The 22,131-nt window shown below is 34.1% G+C and overlaps 1 protein-coding gene across 2 annotated transcripts in view; it reads right to left on the minus strand.

Moving 5' to 3' along the window:
* Window positions 1-22,131, minus strand: part of LOC124357397 (homeobox protein CDX-1-like) — a 52,866-nt gene that overhangs the window by 26,994 nt on the left and 3,741 nt on the right. Inside the window, exon 1 of one of the 2 annotated variants that reach the window (XM_046809157.1) lies at window positions 20,677-21,106. The exons of the other annotated variant lie outside the window; for it this stretch is intronic. Coding sequence (XP_046665113.1) covers window positions 20,677-21,025 — 349 coding nt within the window. The 5' untranslated portion in view covers window positions 21,026-21,106. Of the gene's footprint in view, window positions 1-20,676; window positions 21,107-22,131 lie in introns of those variants that run through there. 2 annotated transcript variants of the gene reach the window in all.

The raw sequence follows: 22,131 nt of genomic DNA on the forward strand, positions 1-22,131 counted from the left end.
AAGAAAGAAATCGAACGCCAGCTGCGGTAGATTTGGTGATATCTAAATAAAAGAGGACCAAGAGGGTTAAAAATATGAAATTATATTAGAAGTAGCCTCAAAAAGTGTTTGTTAAAAATATACAATAATAAACCGTATAACACTTTTTATATATTGTATTTGTACATTTCTAATTCAAAGATTTCATCATCAGGCACTTGTAGGTACAAATAATAGAAAATATATAAAAAGTGTCAAAAGGTTTATTATTGTATATTTATGAAATGATCATTTTTCTCAGATCTTTTATATTTTTTAGATTTATGCACTTAAAACAAATTTGTCAGACACGTAAATAAATGTTAAATCAGAGCCAACTAACTGTAAACGGACCCTTGAAACGGCGTTTTTCCTAACAACTTTTTAAATTCAATTCTAAAATTATATACCCAAAATAATACACATGTGAACTATATTACATACAAGTTTGGTCTTGATTGGATCTCAAGTTTCCGAGTTATACATTTTTTAATTTTCAGTTTCGTTGAACACGCAAACATCCATCGACTTTTTTCGTTTTTATTAACATGAAACCCGGAAGTTATACTTGTAAATTACTTGATTTATATGTCCAAACGCAAAAATAAACCAGCTAAATTGTAATGTAACCTCTGGTATTGTAGCTGTACTAGTTAATTGTAGTTAAATTTTAAAATTGGGTGTCTAAATCTTTTGATCAAAGAGTATGTACAATGTTCAAGTCTCTAGGACCTTTACATAAAGAGTTATCGCATGAACAAACAATCGGACAAACAAAGGAAACTGTTAAAGGCCCGGTCCTAACTTTATTAATTTTGAATTTAGCTATGTAGGCCTACACGTGTGTTTAAATAGCCAAACTAACATGTAATTAGATGACCAAACGCCCCACAAAAGACTTTTAATATTTATTCAATGCGTATAGGTGGCAATAGTCTCATTTAATAAATAAATGATCAAAATATCTCCGCCGGGACTCGAACTCGGATCCCTCACTTGCCGGGTAAGAATGCTCCTGTTACACCGGATTCCCCTTACTGTTTACCCATTAATCATATTCTATTTGGCTCTTCTATTACTCATGTGTTATATAATACATTGTTAATTTTAACATTGTAATTGAAAAAATTAAATAAGCAAAATAACATAGAATGAAGATAAGTAATTCAACTTTCTTTGCACGGAACTGACGGAATGTAATCCTGTAGTAAGTGTCAGAGCTCTTAGTATTGTTTGCTTACATCTTAGTTTCTTATGATGAATCATACATAGGTGTTCTCAGAGCCAAGCCAAGTGACAACTTCGCCAACAAAAGGGCTCAGAGACGGGCGCCAGCTGCAAGCTCAACCTCTAAGCCGTATTTGCCAACTCATACATTTTTGAATGATTGCTATTATTTAATTCACCTTTCTGTTAATATAAAACACAGGAATGCGGGGTACTTATAATTTGTTACAGCAAGCCATGAGCGATGTATTGATGTATATTGGTGGTGTCTTGTATTGCACTCGGATTTCTTAAATTCCTAGTATTACCTTTGAAATTTCAACCGCAGTAGATTGACAAAGAGTGAAGAAATTCACCCTCTCAAGTTAGTCGATGTTATATAAACACATAATCAAAATGAACCTACCAATTAACATGGTTTGATACAAGGAAGATTACAATAGTTGGCAGTTAAGTAAAATGTAAGTTTAAACTGACATCGGTGAATAACCTTTTAATGAGTGAGTGAGTATGCGGTGACAAAATTTGTCACCACAAACAGCATATTTAATATCGTGTAGGCCTATGCACTTCCGGTCAGGCACAATGCGAGGTTACGTAAGGACCATTAGTACGATCTGATAGTTTATCTTATCACGGTATCACTGATCGGTTCGTGTCCGGCAGAGACTATGATAGTGGTATCAGCCACCAATTAGCACCCTAGGTCTAACCAGCGCGGCGCGGCGATATCGTAGCCTCAGACTTGCCGCAACGCAGCTCTGTACATCGTTCTAATGAGAGATTAAAATAATGTTAAAGGTTAAACTCTTTCACGCCCTTTTTTTGTTAATTTTAAGATATAGTCAATACGCGCCCTATATTTTTTAGTTTTTATTGAAAGCACCTACATATTTTTATTACGAGTAGTAGGGAAATGAAATACAAAACATTTTGAGATTTTCTTAAAAATAATCAATTAAAACCTTTAACCGCTTGGGTGTGTCTTCAGCATGCATTTATAATGTTACATCGCTCATGATTCTAAGACTAAAAATAACGTCTGTAATGTTGTTCTCTATTCATGAGTCCGAAACCAAGATGGCCGCCAGTACAGCCGACTTCTAATATTCTCCTCATATCATTTAACATATTTACTGTGTCATTCGTTTCTTTTAGTAGAAGTGTAGTGTCCGATAAACAAATCCTAAATAAAAAATCCGCGATTTCCGTGTTTCGTCAATCTTCTGGAAAATAAAACGTCAAAGATACAATATTGTAAGCACAATCATAATTTTTAATGCCCTTGTTCTTAAGTCATTGTTATAAAAACTCTCTTCATCTCTGTAGAGATCTCTAATGTAGTATGCAGTATTTGCACCTAAATATTTGCAGCGTATATGACAAGAACCAAGAATATAAGTGTTTAATAATGCAATCAAAGGAATAAACCAAACAATAAGGCGTGTGCGTGAAGGCATAAATTCAAAATATGCTTTTAATTTGGAATATGAAATATTCATATCTAGAGATAAATGAAATCTGAGATAAAATATAATATAACATCTAATCATCATTTTTACGTCTTCTGATATTACTAGTAATCTTATATATTACGCATAGTTTCAAATATTATGGGAGATGTGACTGATCGATGTACTTTTGTCTGTTGTTGTAATTTAAAATATTTCACCTCGTCCTATTCCAATTTTATGTAAGTAATTTTTAAACTTTGGTGTCGTCACTTAAAGTAATACCCAAGGAAATTAATGTGTCAGTCAAATGTCTTATGCTGTCGTTATCGCCCTGATTGAAGATTACGAAATTAAACTAAAATAGAATAATTTCGTAAACAATACACAAGAAAGCAAACTTTACGAAACTATTGATTTAAAAGCATCAATTCACAGATAAAATACGTTTTTAGTTTATTGGAAGTACAATACCTGCACATTTCTTGCCTATTGGTTATACAGTTTATTCTAATGACCACGGGGCTTGACTAAATATTCAGAGGGGTTTTACAAAAGCACCAGGAGAAGTTTCTCAGCCTCCGAAATTCGTTCCGCACACCACTGGGGCGTGTCACGACATTGTTGTCAAACAAAGATGGCGGATCTTTACAGCCTCTCGGATTTTATAGTAACCTCTGCTAGTTCGAATCTGCTCTAATTTATGGTTTGTTTATTGTCGTCTAAGCTCCCACAACCGGACAGTTTTTATCCCACCCCTTACAGCATGACAAGGGGGTGTGACAATCAGTGGGGGGTAGTCAGAAATTGGCTTAAGGATATTGGTCAAGGCAAACCTTTCAAAGTGACATCAGCATCTGCTCCATTATTCTAACAAATTACGTGTGTGGCTACAATCTGAAGATCGTTTTAAGGTTTCATTACGACTTACCACGAGAGCAAATTTCGTAATGAATGATTAAAATTTAATGATTTTGGTCGACAACTAAAGTAGACAACCTGGAAATTACACTTGATCGCTGTGCCTATGTCAGCAAGAACAGACTGGAGGTTTGAAGTGTAATATAATGTTTTACTTGATGACGCTATCTATCGCAACAACTTTTCACCCTTCCAAATCCTACCTAAATTATCAACCAAGTAATAAAAAATGTATCAGAGTAAAAAAGACTCTGAAACTAATCGAATTCTAACGAAAACATGTTTGTATATCATCCATGACTCACTACATTCATGTAATGGTAGTGGACTACGACTAGTAGCAGCGACAATTCATTGAAAGGGGAGCTCTTCGATATTGAAGTTCGCTAGTAGTACATTAGAGAAATTATAAAATTCAAAAAAGTTTATTCACACCTGAAAACGGGATTTTTTATGTTGAAAAACACTGTGAAATTACTGGTCAACTTGAATAATTATTTCACTGCATTTTTCACTGTTTATGAACGTTTCACCAGTTCATATTCTATGCGTATGTCTGTTTGAAAATACAGTAGACCCACTGAAAGTTTTAGTTTTAGTACAATTAAATGAGTGCCATTCTTGTGCTAATGAAGCACCTAGTGTTAAACATTTTTTGTGTTTTTTATGGGCTTTTAAAATTATTGGGTTTTTTTTACTATCCAAAACCATGTAAGAGCAGACACATTCCGTCCTTCCTTGGATAGACTTAAACCAAAGAATCATAGCCACCAGGGTAGATTTTAAAACTTGTGTCCAAGGCCGCGTCCGACATTTAACAATATTAAGAACCATTGACGAAGCCTGTCACACACGAGCAGGTCTGATGATGAGGAACAATATGTGAGGTTGGCAGACTGGAGGTGCAAGTCGGGGTATGGCTCGACGTACAGCGCGGCGGCAGAGCGGAGCGCAGATAGCGTGTATTTGCTCTGGCGACAAGTGTACACACCGAGTCTTGATAACCAACTTTGATAACAAAGTCAGATTGCTCCGTATGTGATCGCCTCGTACCTTGGGAAAATTTACAGCGTGGAAAATGGAACACAAACCAAACAACGCCTTTGTGTGGTAGACGAGCTTCCGGCAACAGAGGAGGGTAGTTCCGGTGGTGAGGAGATATGTCAACTGTTCTACATGGATTTTACAGTGATGTAATGGTATATCAATAAAGAAGGAAAATGTATGTCATCCTGTGACAAATTAAACTGCTGTATTATGTAAAAGGGGAAAATTGGTGAAATAGTATTCAATAGAGAGGTTACTAGATGTGGTTACAAAAATATACAGCTTTTGGCATTATCGGAATTTAAAGAAGTATTAGACTAATGCTAAATGTGAAATTTGAATGTTAACATTTACTGAGGCGTAGACAAAACACGAAATCCGAAATCTAAAATTCGATAAGCCATTTGTGATAACAGAAGAATGTAACATCACAGACAAACAACGCCAAAACATTTCATAACAGACAAAACAAATTGGAGTCAACACATTTATTAATTTCGGAAAATCATCGTATCCATTCCTTCAATACTAAAAAAAGATACGGATAAAACGTGTACAAACATGTTATTACAAGTGGTAGAACAATCTAATTAAAAACTGGTTACAAAGAATGGTCAAATTAACCCTGCTAGTATACGTTTTCCCGACTAAAACAAAATGCCATAGAGTGGAAAAGAATATAATGAGTAATCTCTGCCAACTGTAATATCCAAGTTTGTTTTTGACGGGAGAAAGAATGGCCTGGTCGGTGAAAGCAGCTGCCGACTGTAGATGTAATGCCTGTTCGTGTAGGGTGTATGTGTGTGTGGGGGGGGAGGCGGCAACTCAAAGTGCTCCTAATGCATGGCCCCTCCTTGGCCAATAAAACTTTATAGCGGACAAGAATGTTTGGGCCGCAGTTTTTGTCACCTGCCCTACAATTCGAGTCGGTGGTTACTTTCCACCGGACTCCCCAACAGGAGAGGGCTTCCACTTCCCATTCCAAATAAATATCTTCATTGTTAAATTGATTTGGATCATTCTATACTTCCTTAATATCCTCTTTATTCTGATTGCAACTGCGCAATTTCAATTCTTAATAGGTATAATATGAAATTTATTTGTATTGTAGGTCTTTTGTACATTGTTTAAATATTTTAAATGGGTCTTTTTATATAAATTTTAAATCTTGAATCTAAACAGACCGAACCTAGTAATAACATAATATACTGATGATTTTATCGAGATTTAATCCTAAAAAGCTCAACACTAATATTTAATTTATATATAACCGTGCAGTCAAGTGACTGTTTGTATGTCTTATTTATTTGCACAATACGAACAATATTATTTCTAAAGTAAACAAGTCCATACCGACAGTTCAAGTCAAAACCTTTTACTGTCATCCGACTATATACATAGCATTGACAAAGATCCATTCAATATTATTTATCTATAAAAATAGTTGTAAAGAATCAGATTATAAAGCACATGCTTCCAGTGTAAACGATTAAATATCAGATAAGACAATTATGTGTTAGATATGTTATTATAGTAGTATATTACTATTTTACAGATTGGACAGCTGGGTATAATACTAATCTAGGATACTGTAACATTCCGAACGGACTAAAAATGATCTAAGTCACTTCCGACTCCGCCCTAAGCTGTGGAGGAAGGGCGTTGAATAATTTAATTGCAGAATAATAAATATGTATTTAGAAAAATGTTGTGTTGTGATTTGGTATAACTAAAGAACTGTGGAGTTTCGAAGATTGAATCTGTTAGTATTATTAGGTTGAAATATGTTTTTATGTTTCATGTAAAGAGTTATGATGTTAAGAATGCAGATTAAAAAAGTGCTATGTTGTTACATGGAGTGTTTCGGCTAGTTTGCGTCATCGGGACAATGTTTGGACAAACTTACTAGCAGTACTGAATTACGTATTATTACTCTCATACCAAATTGTCATGTAAATCATTAATAAGCTGTTTCAGTTAGATTGAAAAGTGTTTCCATTTCTATTATGTGACTCTTTATATCTATGATTGTGTGGTGCTATTTAGGCCCCACTTTTTGTCGAAATTTGTATTAGGGCAACCATATTTTCTTATAAACTTAGTCGCTTATACTTGAACTGGACCAGTCAGTCTCCATTCCAATTTATCCACTGATGTCAATCTTGTATTAATGCAAATAACATTACTTATTTGTGTCTCTATTTCCTTTAGTCTCACGATGAATTACAATTACAGACAGTCCAATGAAAGAACAATCTACGGCTTTATAAATGTTCAATAAAACCCTCTCTATTGTAAACGGTTCAGCATTTTGGTTCCGGTCGGGGAAGAGTTGATTAGAGCTGAACTCAAAATGAGTTTTGCTAAATAATTTCAGTTTGTTTATAGTTTTTATAATTTCGACATTTATTACAAAGAGTTGAAGAGTTTGGTTCTGCATTTAAACACAAAACGCTTGCCAAAACGTTATAATACACCTGGTGTGAGTTGATATGGAATATAAACAATATATAACCTTATATACAGCAGCGGTATAGTATTCAATCGAAAGGAGGTACAAGTATTTTTGAACATATTATTGTTTCCTGGTTTATTCCAATTTTACAATTTTTAGGTCTTCCTTCTTTATGAATGTTCTTATGTGCCATACTTCTGCGCCTAGTTGGGCAGTGTATAAAATTACAGCCCACGGCTTAGTACACTTTACACTATAATTGTAATAGGTGTGGTTTAAGCAACGTATAAAGAAGGTTTACTACACAGTTATTCAATAAATTACCGAATAAATTATGTCTTTTTGATAACGAAAATATTTTATCGTCTTTCCTAGTCCTCATTAAAAGTATTGTTCTTTATATCAATCAAATCGCATGTTTACAGTCATTAATTATTTAATTAATTAACTACCTAAGCAATTAAATCATACGTTTATTGTACGGGCTTAGAATTATATTATAAATTAATATAAAAAACTTAAATACTATAGCATACATTTAAAATTTATTATTGAAATTCCAACGTAACTGATCCATTGTAGTTTATACTAACTATAAAAATTCTACTTTTCTGTGGGAGCGGGGAAGCCGATAAGATAAATTATTAAATTAATTTATATCATGTTATTAAGTCTACAGAAAAGACAAAGTGGCCTTATGTTAATTTGTGGCCTATTTTATAGATTCAGGTTTTGTTAAGCGTTCAACTGAAACACTGACCCTAATTAAATAACAACCAAAACCTGCTCTGCATGGAAACAAACGCCTATACGATTTCGTTGTCTCACTACGAAATAAATTGTCTACGGCACCCAAACGATCTATATTTTTAAATTTCAGATCAAGAAAATCATAAATTTTATAATAAATCTATCCATAAAATTCTTATAAATTATCTTAATTATATAACCCTAAAAATTCATTAAAAATAAAGGCAATCAAAAATTAAGCTGGATTACCAAACAAGCTGCGTAATGTGAATGTTAGTGGTCTTTGGTATTAAGCCCCTTGAATACTTCTAAACTGCTTTGACTTATTTACATTTTGGTTTCAAGAGTATTTTTATAAATTTCATAATCTAGGAACGTGTTCTTGGAGACTAATAAAAACTATTCCTTAAAAGGTATAGCCAGATTAATATTGTTCCGTAATGTAAAACAACTTTTACTCAGTGTTGATTATAAAGTTAAATTTTTATATAATTATGTTTTGGATTCAGAATAGAAATGTTATTTTAAGAATAATAGATAAAAGCAATATATTGATAGAAGAATGTATAGTAGTTTGTATGTAGGCTATTAGCAATATTGGACTCATTGATTGGCTACCCTCTGAATTAGGATTCTAGCTGTGCTATTGGGCCATTATCCAGGTTTTTCTTAGTTACCGTACGCAAATCTTACATTCTTTCGTTGTGTCGCTGAGTTAATTTCTCGATTGTATGGAGGATGCGTTCCAATGTTTTATAGCAGTACAATCAAGTGTAATACAGTGCCCACTCTTAGACAACACAACAACAAGTTCTGAGCATACGAATCAACATATGTAACTAGACTCTCCAGTAAGACCGGAGAGTCTATTACATCTTTCTAACGACAAAGGTGTAATAGCGTTGTTGGAGGCGGCGGCAACAAGTGTCACGTGAGAGGAGCGGAGCGAAGCGAGCTGTGGTTATCGCGGCTGGATTACAAGAGATAAGGGCCTTGTCTCTGATAATGGGTGGCCACATCACCCCCTCCTGCTCCCCTAGTCCAACATGTTCCTCACCTCAAACTACAATGCAACAGTTTGTGTCTTTCTCTGAGCTGGCCAACATTTTCCTCTCGACAAAACTTATTCATTTTTAATTTTACCCTGTAGCCTGCACACTCGTGCAAGAACTTTCTTATCACATTGGTGAAAACCTAATTTGAATCCCTTAGATATAGGAGATTATAATAAAAATGTTATATTTCATGCTAAATAAATCCAAACCATAACATAGGCAAAATCGTACTTTAGGTTTTATCATAGTTTTCGTTATAATAATCAAAGACACAGCACGTTGATACAACTTCAGTTCTAAAAACAAGTCCTTGAAGCTAAAATATAGATAAGTTACAGTTAGAAGAATAGAGCAAATATCGGGGGTGTTTTCCATAATGATGAAAAATGTAATTGAACAGTTAAAATTATCATTATTTTCAGGCCCGGCGACAGGATTCTCGGGCCCCTATGCAATCATGAAGGACCGGGGGCCCCCCCCCCCAAAGATTCAACAGGCAACCAACCTAATTACATTAAAATTCACCCCCCCCCCCAACGTTAGAACAAAATTCCCATATTGGTTATATTAACATAGCAAGCATTATTTTTATTCCAAAACTTACTACTCCATTACTTGATTTACTTATTGTTAAATGATTCACTTCTTCAAAATTATGCCAAATCCGTGATTTTTCCTGTATTTACTTCAATTTAAGTTATATAAATAATGTTGCTAAACAAATGGAAAGAATTGAGGTTTATAATTATGTAGTGATTATTTTTTTACTATTAAATCAATACAAAACAAAACTCACTGAACTTAATTAAAATCAAAAAACACCATCCTTAAAAAATATACACTTAATGAACTAAATGGACAAAACCATAATTAACAAAGAATAAAATCATTTAAAATTAAAGTTCAACTCGTGTCGCTCTCCTTTTTAGTAGAAAACAAAACTTAATGATAGGTTCCTGGAAAACCTAATGAAACAAAAACTAAATATCATTGAACAATCACTTAACGAACAAAACTAAAAAAAATTAAATGAAAAAAACCTAATGAACATTGTACAAAAACATAAATTGAAAATTAATAAAGAAACATTGGGCTATGTTACTCACTAACATTAAACATGACTAAAACACAACTCGTCGGGCCTTCTTCCCAGCAAAGTCTTCTATAATGTCGTCATATTTCAAACTACGTGCCAAATCTGACTCCATGGCTAGAATACTCAGGTCATTCATGCGGTCTTGCGTCCATCGTAGAACGATTTGCACTTTTAATTCTTTTCATCAAACTGAAGCTCCTCTCCCCTTGGCTGACAGATACAGGTATGCAACAGAACAACCGGATCGCTGTAGTGATATTTGGAAATAAACTATCTAGTTTGTTCTTCCTTAGAGCGTTTATTAGACTTAATGTTGTTGAAGAGGTTTGTTCCCCCAAGTTAGTGCGATGAATCGATTTCAAATGTTTTAAATTCATTTAAAATTTCCATCTCAATATCCTCTTTGTATGTTTGACACAGACTCAAACATTGCTGCTCAATAAAACTGTCGTCTTCCTCAATATATTTCAAAGACATTGGAAAAGGTTGCTGATTTTTCCAGCAAACTCGAATCTCTGAGACAGTCCCCCTAAGACTGAGTCTAAGATCTTGAAGAAGACATCAATCCTAAAACGTTCCTCTTCGTTTTTTAATTGATGTTCCGTGCCGTCCCTTGTTTCGTCATGAAAAATCTTTCTTTTCTTTAATCTTTTTTCCTTAAAATCAGTTTCGCATATCTACACTCTCAGCCATGTTGCCTGCCACTAGCTTGGCCTCAGTGTAGAGATTGCTCCCATCTGTCTCTCAGTACTTTTAGTTCCTCTATTAAATCATTCAGATTTTTTGTTTCAACGTCTAGAGTTGTTGATCGGGCTTGTAATACTTTATTTTTGTTGTCTATTGCAACAAGCACCTTTAGCCATATTGTCGACATCATGATACATTCGAACGATTGTAGATATTTCAATAGCCCTTTCAGATCTGTCTTGCATTCTGCAGATAGATTCAGTTCTTTACAATCATTGAGGGCATTGATGATGAGAGGCAAATGCTTTACGAAAGGGCGCACACTATCTACTCGGGCTGACCATCTCGTTTGAGAAATACTGTGCAGAGAAGAGCCTATTCTGTTTTCTAAGTACTCCCATCTTTGAGGGCTTCTAGAAAAGAAGTTATACGTCTTTTGCAGCATGCCAAAAAATGTTGTAGCTTCCTCGCAGCATTCAGCAGCATTAACCCCACACAGGTTGAGGCTATGTGCGGCACAGTTATTATAAAAAGCCAAATTGTTGGTCTCCATTATGATGGCTTGGGCACCTTTGTATATTCCAGCCATATTGGATCCATTGTCGTACCCCTGGCCTCTGCATTCCTTCAACGGAATTGAGTGTTTGTTGAGCTCGCTAATAATCAACTTAGCCACATCCATTCCAGTTTTTTTGTTACAGTCAACAAAATTTAAAAATCGTTCGCAAATTTTAAATTCTGATTCACAATCTAAGAGATATCTCAAGATCAACGTTGTTTGCTCAGTATGTGAGGCATCGGGGGTAGAGTCAGCAATAATAGCATAATATTTTGATTTCTTCCTTTCTTCAATACCTTCTGTCGAACTCTTTCCCACAAACTTGAATGAATTCATTTTGAGAGTCTTTAGGACAGATAATGAGCTTGAACACGTTTTCCCTCTTCTTGGGCCTTTTTTACTTTTGCAATATGTTCTCTTAGTAAAGGGTCATATTCCGCTAACAGCTCTATCAGACCCAGAAAGTTTCCATTTGTTGGGATCCCCAATTTTTTCAGAGGTCCCTCTGAGAGCTAATCCCTCGCTCTCCAAGGAACATGACCACGGAGAGCAATCTTTGAAATATATCCCTCCAATATTTGGTTCTTGAAGCCAGTTCTGAGTCGAGTTGAGAATGTATGTCTGATCCATCACTTAGCCTCCTTTCTAACTCTCTCCATTGGATGTAGCAATTTTTGTGGGAAGCGCTGGTTTTCATTGCAAAAGGTAGCTTGTTGTAAAGCTTCCGCCATCCCATATTCCTTTTTCCATCCATCGTTACTTAACAAAAACTGACTTATTTGAATCGTGTTTTTCACCCCCACTATTATTATTGAAAAGTCTACATGGAAAAACAAAATAAGGACTCAGCAGTCTCACTCCATACAAGCCAATCTCTTCTGACGCTCTCTCCGTTCGGCCTTTTTGAAAAAAGAACCGTTTTTGGAAACGCTCTTTTTCCATCACTTGGCAGATCTGACGGCATCAAAGATGGACCCATTTTCACTAAAGTCTCAATCACACTGTCAGTCACCACCTTGTTTTTCAGAAGTCCCAAATCTGAACTGGTAATTATAGTTCCTAACCCCGAATCTACATTAGCATTTAGAATGTCACGATTGTGATCTTCCAAAACAATATCATCTTTAGGATCAGGTTCTGAGGTAAAGCTATCTACCATTGTTTCTCCTTCATCAGCATTAGGCCTACAGCTTTCAAGATCTTCGCTGTCTTCAGTATTAGGGTGTTCATGAAAACTGTGAGAAACTTCGCAAAGTTTCTCTCCCTGGCGGCGCCAGGGTCGTTAGGGCCGCTGTTTAGAACTAGTTGTAGCTACGTCTACTTTGATTCCAACGTCAAATAATGTCCTGGATCCTTTATTTGAACTTTCAATTTTCTTTTGCCTTTCTTTACGTTTTTTGAGCACCAGATTTATGTTTGTAAGTGTCCATTTTTGAGATATAACGGTGTTTTTTATGCGAAATGATGATAAAATACTGTGAATGGACCTAAAAAATAAATATCTTGGATTAGTCAAGAATAATAAATTGATGTGGGCAGATCATAAAATAAATATTTGAAATAGAATTTTAGAACCTAAAATATCAAAAATACAAATTTAAAAAATGTATCAAATTGATCATAAACACTATTAGACAATTAAAAATTAGTATTGATTACTAGGCCTAAACCGAGCAGTTGCTAAAATAAATACGGAATGTAAATTATCAAACGCTGCGTTTTTAAAGTAGTAATGTATCTCAAACTGGGCTAAACTAATCAAAAACCGACAGGTGCAATCACAGGACACGTGAGGGGATGTGATGAGTCATTGAGCTATTTTCGGATACTGTATCGCTTGCTGCGCTCTCACTCAGATTTTCCAAGGTCAAGTTTTTTAAGACGTTCACCCAGCGATCTCTATTGTTTACCTGTCTTGCCAACAAATATTGGGGGTTTACTTCCTGTTTCTCTCTCTGTTTATCCTGTCCTCACTCCCCATTCCCTCTCGTAAACTGCGCAACTAGTGATGCGATGCGTCGCCTCAAGTTGGTTGTCATAACAACCAATATATCAGCCAACGAGCCAACACGAAACAATACCAAAACTATGTCGTCATTGAATAATATTTTCTACGTGCTAACGTGCATACTGCATACAAGCATGTGAACAACCACAAAAGAAGTGAGCGATGAGCCGTCGTTCTCTCTGATTTAATAGGATAAAACTTGATTAATTGAAACTTAAAACGACGTTCAGTAGCAGTAGCAAACGAATTTATGTGTTGTTTTTTTAATTTTTAACCATCCTACTCCTCATATGTTTTAGTTTAGATTTAGATACACAGTAACGTCAGTAACATTATAATTTCACGTCTTATTACATAGGTACGTTTATAAGACGATTACAACGTCTCAAATTTTGCAGCCCAGTAATAATTAAGTTTATTTTGTAATTTTTTTGCTGTTATGGAACCTTGTTGATCGTCTTAAAGGTTAACCAGCCCTTGGATAATCGGGAGTTAACTGTAGCCTAATTTATTTTATGAAACTGATTACTGTATTAATTCAAATTTATAATGAGGGGTAAAAATCATGGCTCCACATGGGTTGGGCTGGTGGACCCCTGGTCCCAGGCCTGGGCCCCTGGGGGCCCGGCTCTGTCCCTTAATTTTATATATTTTACAATTTTTATTTTATTATGTTTATATTATAATCATCAGTTAAAATAAAAATCTGCGTTACATTAAAATTAAAAATCTCATGTTTTAATTATGCCCTACAGCATGACAAGTGAACAGAAGGAGCGGGCCCTGAGCCTGATCCCTGGTAACAGGGCCCGCAATCAAATGTGGGATCCATGGTAAAATTTATTCAGTTTTTTAATTTTTTTCGGAAATTTGGAACTTATTTTCTAAAATTAAATGATAAAAATATTTTACTAACTCACCTGTATGTTTCTTTAATTCACGGTTAAATCAATCTCAATCTCCTTACAACAACAAACAACAACAACAAACCTAATTAAGCACGACAACAAAACTAAAACTAGAAGTGTACAAAACAACCAATCACGATAACTTAATAAAACCCATTACCACCCAGCAACAGCATAGAAATGCAAGATTGAAAGAAACATTAGTTTTTATCGTGTCGGTATCACTGTCATCCGACGCTCAGGTTGCAACTGTAGTGAGCAAGGAGGGGAGGGCCGGGGAGGGGAGGGGGTGTGGAGAAGAGTCACTGCACCTTCGCGTCTGGGCGATGCGGACCCCGGGCCCGACGTCTGACAGCCACAACCACAACGGTTCGCGCCACCTCAGTGTTTACAATTTTATTGGTTTAAATCGGAGCAAAGAAAGTAGTTTAAATTAACATTGCATGTTATTTCCTGAATATTTTCACCGCACAGGCCCTGGGCCGATGGTAATGGGCAATGATAAAAAAAAAATAAAAATTACATATTTTAGTCGGCCCGGGCCCCCTGTGGCCCCGGGCCCCTATGCATTTGCCCCCCTTGCCCCCCCCCTGTCGCCGGGCCTGATTATTTTCCCTCTGAAACTTTTGGAATTGATTCGACAATATACACTCTTTTACAATAATTGCAGCAAATTTTTTAAACTGAAAGGTTGTAGGCTGATAAAATAAAGATTCCACTTGTACGCATTGTAGTCCGAACAACTTATTTACAGATTAGACTACTTCTTTCACACACTAAAATTTAAAATATCTTACCTAGTTCCTGTCATTATTAGTAAGTTTATAACTCTATATATAAAGAAAAAAAAACCATAGACCACTGTGTATTTAAATAGAGATTATGTAATCAGAATTCTATTATATAATTAATCTTATTTAGCCTAATACTATCGTAAAAATTCAAACAAAGATCGTAAACAGGCACAACATTAAAAAAAAACTTTGATTGTGCGGTTGTTAAAATGTATACTTTAAAAATTAATATATAGCAGCATATAAAAAAAATACTCTATAGTTTAAAAAACGTGTAGTGGTCTACAGGAATATAATACCCAACACCTTATTTTTCTTCGTTTTTTGTCTACTTTACACTAACTACCTAGGCTATACATAGTTCTAAAAATGATTACTTTTACTTTAATTCATAATCTTGCTTATATTTACTCCTTTAAATATAAATTAAGTCCCATCTAATTAGAAATATTCTGCAACCTAATCTTAAACACAAAAGTAGTGGCAATGTAAAAAATAAAGTAAGTAAGAAAATAGGATTTTTTGCCAATTTATAAATACTCAATAGACCCTACAAAACATATTTTTAATAAATTTATACGAATTTTATTGTTAAAGTGAAATTTAAAAGGTTTACTAATACTCCGCCATTCATTTAGAAGTAAACCGCCGAAAAAACTGTAAAATGTAAATTTATTCTTGTCCGTATGTATTCAGTTTCCCCCTATATTTATAGTGTAATTCTTGGCGCAATATAAAAAAATCTTACAATTAATTATTCTCTCAATTCTAAAACAATTATGCGACCAAAACACAGCCTTATGAAGCAAAATAAAAAATGAGATTTAAAATGTTTTAGTATTTAACATATCCTGTAGCAAACATTCTATTTGTAAGTTATAAAATTTCCTTACAGTGTAAAGCGTAAAAACTTGTTACTTTTCCAGAGAATTAAAATATAATTTATACTACTTTTTATACGATTTATTATTTTAATTATGAAAGGTATTAAATTAACACGAAACCGCTTTAAATAAATAAAATGAAGTCCAGGATTTAATTTTCAACAACCGCAATAAATCAGTAGGTAATTAAGAGTTGAGTATCAGCTGTCATATTAACTGCTGTGCCATAACCTCGTCATTTCTAACCGGCTCATAAAATCATCTTTCACGAACTTGATTTACTACGCACTTATGGTCTTCGAAGTACGACATAAAGCAGTCATATGTGGCGGACGTGTCATCGCCTATGACATATTAATCTAATACTAAATTTTGTGAACACAAAGCCTTTCACTCGGCAACAAAATACTAACAAAATCAGTCTATTATTTGATTAATGAAAAGGAAAATCCTATCCATTACCAATTAGACTTGCTCACATTTATAAAATAGCAAAATAATTCATGGTTTCTCCATTTGTAAGGAAATATGTAATACAAAGTATAACCATTACACAAAACATTACAATACAAGTAATCTACTTACACTATTATGTGATTGTTTGCGTAATTGATATGTAAAAGTATAGTTGCTAAATTCCTCAGATTACTACAAATATCTTTATCTGTGTAAATGTTTACAATTTCGAATGTTATTGTATGATACATAAATTGTTGAGTGGTATATTTAATAACATTGTATTCTTACATCCCTTGTAGCACAGTCCATTAAAGTTAATACAGGCCTAATTGTAACATTTAGTTTGTTTGTTTTGAAAAAGCTGGTATTATTGAAACAAAACATGAATAATCAATATAGTATTTAGATAGTATTATACTATTTTTAAGAATAAAACTGAAAACAATATTTATAACTGTTAAAAATGCAGAGGTTACAAAATTGAGTTAGTGGTATAGAAACTTTTCTAGCAATAACCTGATTAGGAGGAAAAATAAGCCAAATGGCATTTTTTGTAATATCTACTATTAACATCATAAAAGTTAATAGTAACATTAAACAAGTAACAGATAAGGTAGTACAACAATTACACACGCTGCTTGCTTTAATTAAATATAAATAACATGTCATTGCACGTTTTACAAGTGGAAATAAATACTGTACTATTTTGTAGAGCCGCTTTTATGGTGTTTGTCATAACTATTATGTTGTAGCCTACGTGTCACTTTTGTGTACGATATATCTGGGCCAGTTGTAGATCATAAAAATAACACTTTTTAGAAGTTATTAAAATCTTTAGGCTAAAGTTAACTAGATCGCGTGCAACAAAATTTATTCGTAAACAATATAATACATTTTTTAATTTCAGGAAAATATAAATTCATTTTCACGTTATATTATAATACAGCTATTAAACTTCCTCGATTTTGCATTCTGGTCAGTGAATATACAAAATTAAATTGATTAAGAATTTGTGAGGTGCCATTTAATGTAAAAACATTTCCTTCGCATTTTACGATATAAGGTAAATATTTCTTAAAACCCCGCAAATATAATTGTCTACGGTTTTCACAATACTGAAAACTTTTAGAGTACATTTTCAGGTGACTGAATGTCTAGTTAGTGAGGAAATATGTTATAATTAACTTTAAATATGATAATTAAACGTGCCACTTGTTCCGTTTAGTCTTAGATTACAAGAATATACTAATGATGAGTTCCAAGTAATCTAACTCGAGAAGCTTACAGTTGTATTAGAGAAAACACAAGTCTACAGGTATCATGAGTATTCCGAAAACAGCTTTATAAAATTCCTACACAAAAATTATTTTGCTTTTGGGAAAAAAATTTAAGTGGTTGGTACGCGATACGTAGAATCGGTGTCTTGGACAAACTAAATACTCATTTACGTAAGTACCATATATGTGAATATTACACCTAAATAATTAATATAGACTATATATAACCCAAATACTAGAAGACGCACCATTCAAAGTTTGACATAACTTAATATTACTCGTGGCTGAGGTATGAGCGCACGGAAACATGTCTGTACCGACTTTATGTGTAGGATTCAAGTGTTCCTGAATATGTTATAAATATTCAGCTTTATATTGAACACAGCCGGATAACTGTTGGAAATGTTTTGAAAGAGTATAAACAAAATAACTTTGGCAACTATTTTAATGCAATAATTATATTAGTAATGGATTCATAATATTGCCTTTTTGTTTAGTAATTAATTTTAATAGGAAGTACATATTTAACATTTAAATGCTTGTTTCAATTCTATTGATTGTTTTGATGACTCTCCTGATATTACTGTTGTGTCAGTCCATAGACACAATTAACAGTTGAACAGCATACTAAAATTACAGTTGAAATTGGACGAAAAATCAAATATATTTCTGGTTTCTTCTGGAAATGGTAAAAATTTTCAATTGTTCACTGTTTTATGTTTAGATGAAGTGTCTTATCGTATCCTTAGATTCTCCCAGGTGGTAGGCTAATAACGATTGACAACTTTGGTGGCTGACTGTCACACTGTGATCTCTCAGCTATGTCAGCTGTCACAAATCATAAAAAAGTTAACCCTTACAGTGATTCTGTTCTTTATCACTAATGATTGCATCTAAAAGACCGAAAACCTCATTTCTGTTAATAATGTTAAAAAATTATTATAAATTAGCCTAAAAACAGTTATTGACTTAAAAAACTAGGCTGTAAAACACAGAAATTTATATATTTCTCCTTTACTAAATGTTGGTTCATAACACTATTGTAGTTCATCGTACACTAGCGATAGGACAGTTCGTTAATCGCAAATGAACAAAAATAGACAGTTAAAACGCCCTCAGATGTAATATAATGAAGAAAAAATGGATATGTAGAACATTATTATAATGGCTTAAATATAGAAAAGATGTTGCACCGTAAAGAATATTTTAAATTTGATTTTTATTAAAGACAAGGGCTAGTCCATGATTATGATTACAGTTATGATAGGTTATCCTTCCTCCTTCTTTACAAAGATATGACCAATCCGTTGTAAATTTCATGAGTCTGCATATTGAAAAGTCGCCAAGCATTATTGTTCGATAAATGTACTAATAATACTTACTAATCTGCATTACATACTGTCAAAGTATTCATTCCCGAAATTTTAAACTTACATCTAATATAGTGATGAGCTTTTTGCCATTTTAAATTTTGCAACTAAACGTGATCATGAAATATGGCAGTAGTAATTAAATTAAAATCACTCTTAAACGAATTAAAAACATACATGAATTAGTTTTATGAAACGGTAAAAATTAAAAGAATGCGCTAGTATGAAGACCCTATTTATTTGCAAGAATGGGCTGTTTACATATAAAGATGATATTGGTTACTCTAAACTCAAAAGAATTGGAAAGTTAAAACAAATTACCATTCGTATTTATCATTACGAATCATTATTTGTTATCATTATTTATTTTTAAAATATAGGAATCATTGGTGTCATTACAGTTTTTAGAGCCATAATTGTTTAGATTATACCATATTATCTAGTCAACCTACCCCCTGAATATCGGACATACTATATCTAGAATGTATAGGTCCGTGGTTATCGTTAAATCCAAAAAAATAAGTATGTATTACTAATCAACAATATATTTGTAATATTGGAGAAATTTAACAGGCTATTTTTATTTGTCATTTAGCTGTAGGAATAGGCCTAAGTTGTAATAACAAATTTAATATGCCATTTTAATTTAGTTAGTTCAATTTGATCCCTATTCTTGTATCACAAATACACATAGTTTAAACATAAATAATGTGCAACAAATATACTATTTAATACAAGATATAATTTAAAGTCAAGATAGGCAAAATTTGAAAGGTTTAAACCCCAACTGAGGCCATATTTACTCGGAAAGTAGAACTGCAGAGCTCAGCATTATCAAGAGGATATAAAATACTGTAGTTTTAAGTAATTAGTTTAATAAATATAGTATGTATGAAGTAAATTCATGCAATATATAACTTTACTTTGTTATGACATTTTACTGTGCGACTTTTATATTGTTTGAACAATAAACAATTGACTTTGCCTAATTAGGCTACTAACACAAACAATATTTTAATTCTTCCTCGAATGTTGAAATGTAATGTAATTAGATTTAATGGCTGTAAGAGGGACTTCCAAAAATGTACATCGAATAAAATATCACTTAATATTTAATTTTACAATAAGTTGCGTTAGGACTTTACCATGACATTAAGAAATGATTATCCATTTATGTATTGATAATCACAAAATGTATAGCATTGTATTTGTTACCGTTGTTGACACTATTGAAAAAGGTAGAGTATTTTTTAATAGTTATATTTTAAAATAGTTTTTTATAGTTGTAAGTATAAACTATGTCAATTATTTTAGACTTCAATTGTATTATTATCACAGTTATTTATTTCCTTAATCTTCTATGAAAAAATTTATGGTTCTCGACAGATAGCGGATTTTTGGACATTTGCATCGATATAAAAATAGTTTGCAATATTTAACCAGCTGAAATCCTGTTACCTTATCGAATCATCCATTGCTCACTGCAAACTTATCTATCATTCTTGGGTTAGAGTAGATATAATTTACAGTTTTTAAAAGCCGTGTTTTTATGGTTTGGGCTTTAATCGATTCATCCTATATATTGAAATGTATTCTGTTGATACTAAGTTGAGTTGAGACATTTAAAACAATATTTCAACTTAGCTTTATTAGATCACTATTCTTGTATCGCCTTGACACCTGTGATAGCTACCATAGGTATACACTAACCGGGATTGGGCTGGCTTTGATAGCTAGGCTTTCTCATCCACTCGTATGGACTGCGGGCAGGCGGTGGTCGAGGGTTCTGGGGTAGGCCGGGACTGGACAACTCACTGCCTCCACTGGTGGACTGCACGGTGACGCTGGGGGACGGTAGCACGGGCTCGGGCTCCACGGGCCACTCGGCAGGAGAGAAGTGATGATGGGACCATTGCTGCTCGGCCGCGTCGTGCATGCAGCTGAGGAACTGCTGCTGGGGTTGGTGGTACCCCGGAGGGTACCAACCCGGGTACGAGGGGTTCTGCTGGCTGTGACCTCTGTACATCAGAGGGTTATAGTACACCATCTCTCCGCTCATCTCACTCGCGACTGACACTCGATGACGGCCTACTGATGGCGCGGGGCGGAGCCTATCTCCACCAATGGCCACCCGCCACCCCCCTCCTCACGACAACAACAGATTCGAGCCCTCCCACTCTGTTTATGTGCCGTTGGAATATCAGATAAATAGACAATCAGAAAGCCTTAAAACCGACTTTTAAGTTTAATAGGTTTATGACCCCATAAAACGGATTTGTAATTACCACTTGGGTTATTTTGTTGATTTTATCTCCTGGTGATAAGTTAGTTACGTTGATGTAAGTAGTAGAAACATTAAAACGGCTCTACCAAGTCTGGCAGCCACAAATTTAGGCCCTAAACCCAAACCATTAATTTTTAATATACCCACTAATGATGTAATATTTCATAACCAAGTGTATTTTTTAATGTCTGTGATAGAGGGTAACATGATCTTGTATGCAGTCAATCGATTCTGAACATTGATCGCTTTAATCTGATTGTAGGTACAATGATTAGAATATCGATTTTTGACATTTAGCTTCTTCAAGACACAACAGGAAGTCATCCTAGTCCACATTGGCACATTTATGCGGCAAACGGCGCTCTGATATAGCTCCGTTGTCTCAGTGTAAACACTAATTACATAAATTAATACTCAATAGCAGGCCCGCACTCGGACCGGGTTTTTCGGACAATTTTGGCGCAGTCCTGGGCCACAACACGTCTATTTGAGGTGACCGTGTCGACGGACGGCGCGGCGGTTGCGGGACATGACGGGGCCCAGCCGAATATCTTTTCCGGGGCCCACCAAAGATGTGTACGGCCATGCTCAATAATATACTTCAATACCATTATTGATTAATTTCATGTAAGCAAAGGTTAATAGACTAACATATGTCAAATAGTGGTTGGGCCTAACAACCAACCGTTCATAATGATACTTAGACTATAAACCGTAATAAAATAATTGAAAGCCTTATCAAGTTCATAATACATATTCGTACATATCATAGTAATAGCAACTCCGGTACAATTTAAATAGACATCGCTACACTTTTTATTAGTCTAACATTAGTACAATTTTTTAATGCAATATTTAATACAAGAAAGAAATGACAAGTA

Source organism: Homalodisca vitripennis, chromosome 3 (assembly GCF_021130785.1).
Source record: "Homalodisca vitripennis isolate AUS2020 chromosome 3, UT_GWSS_2.1, whole genome shotgun sequence".
NCBI lineage: Eukaryota > Metazoa > Arthropoda > Insecta > Hemiptera > Cicadellidae > Homalodisca > Homalodisca vitripennis.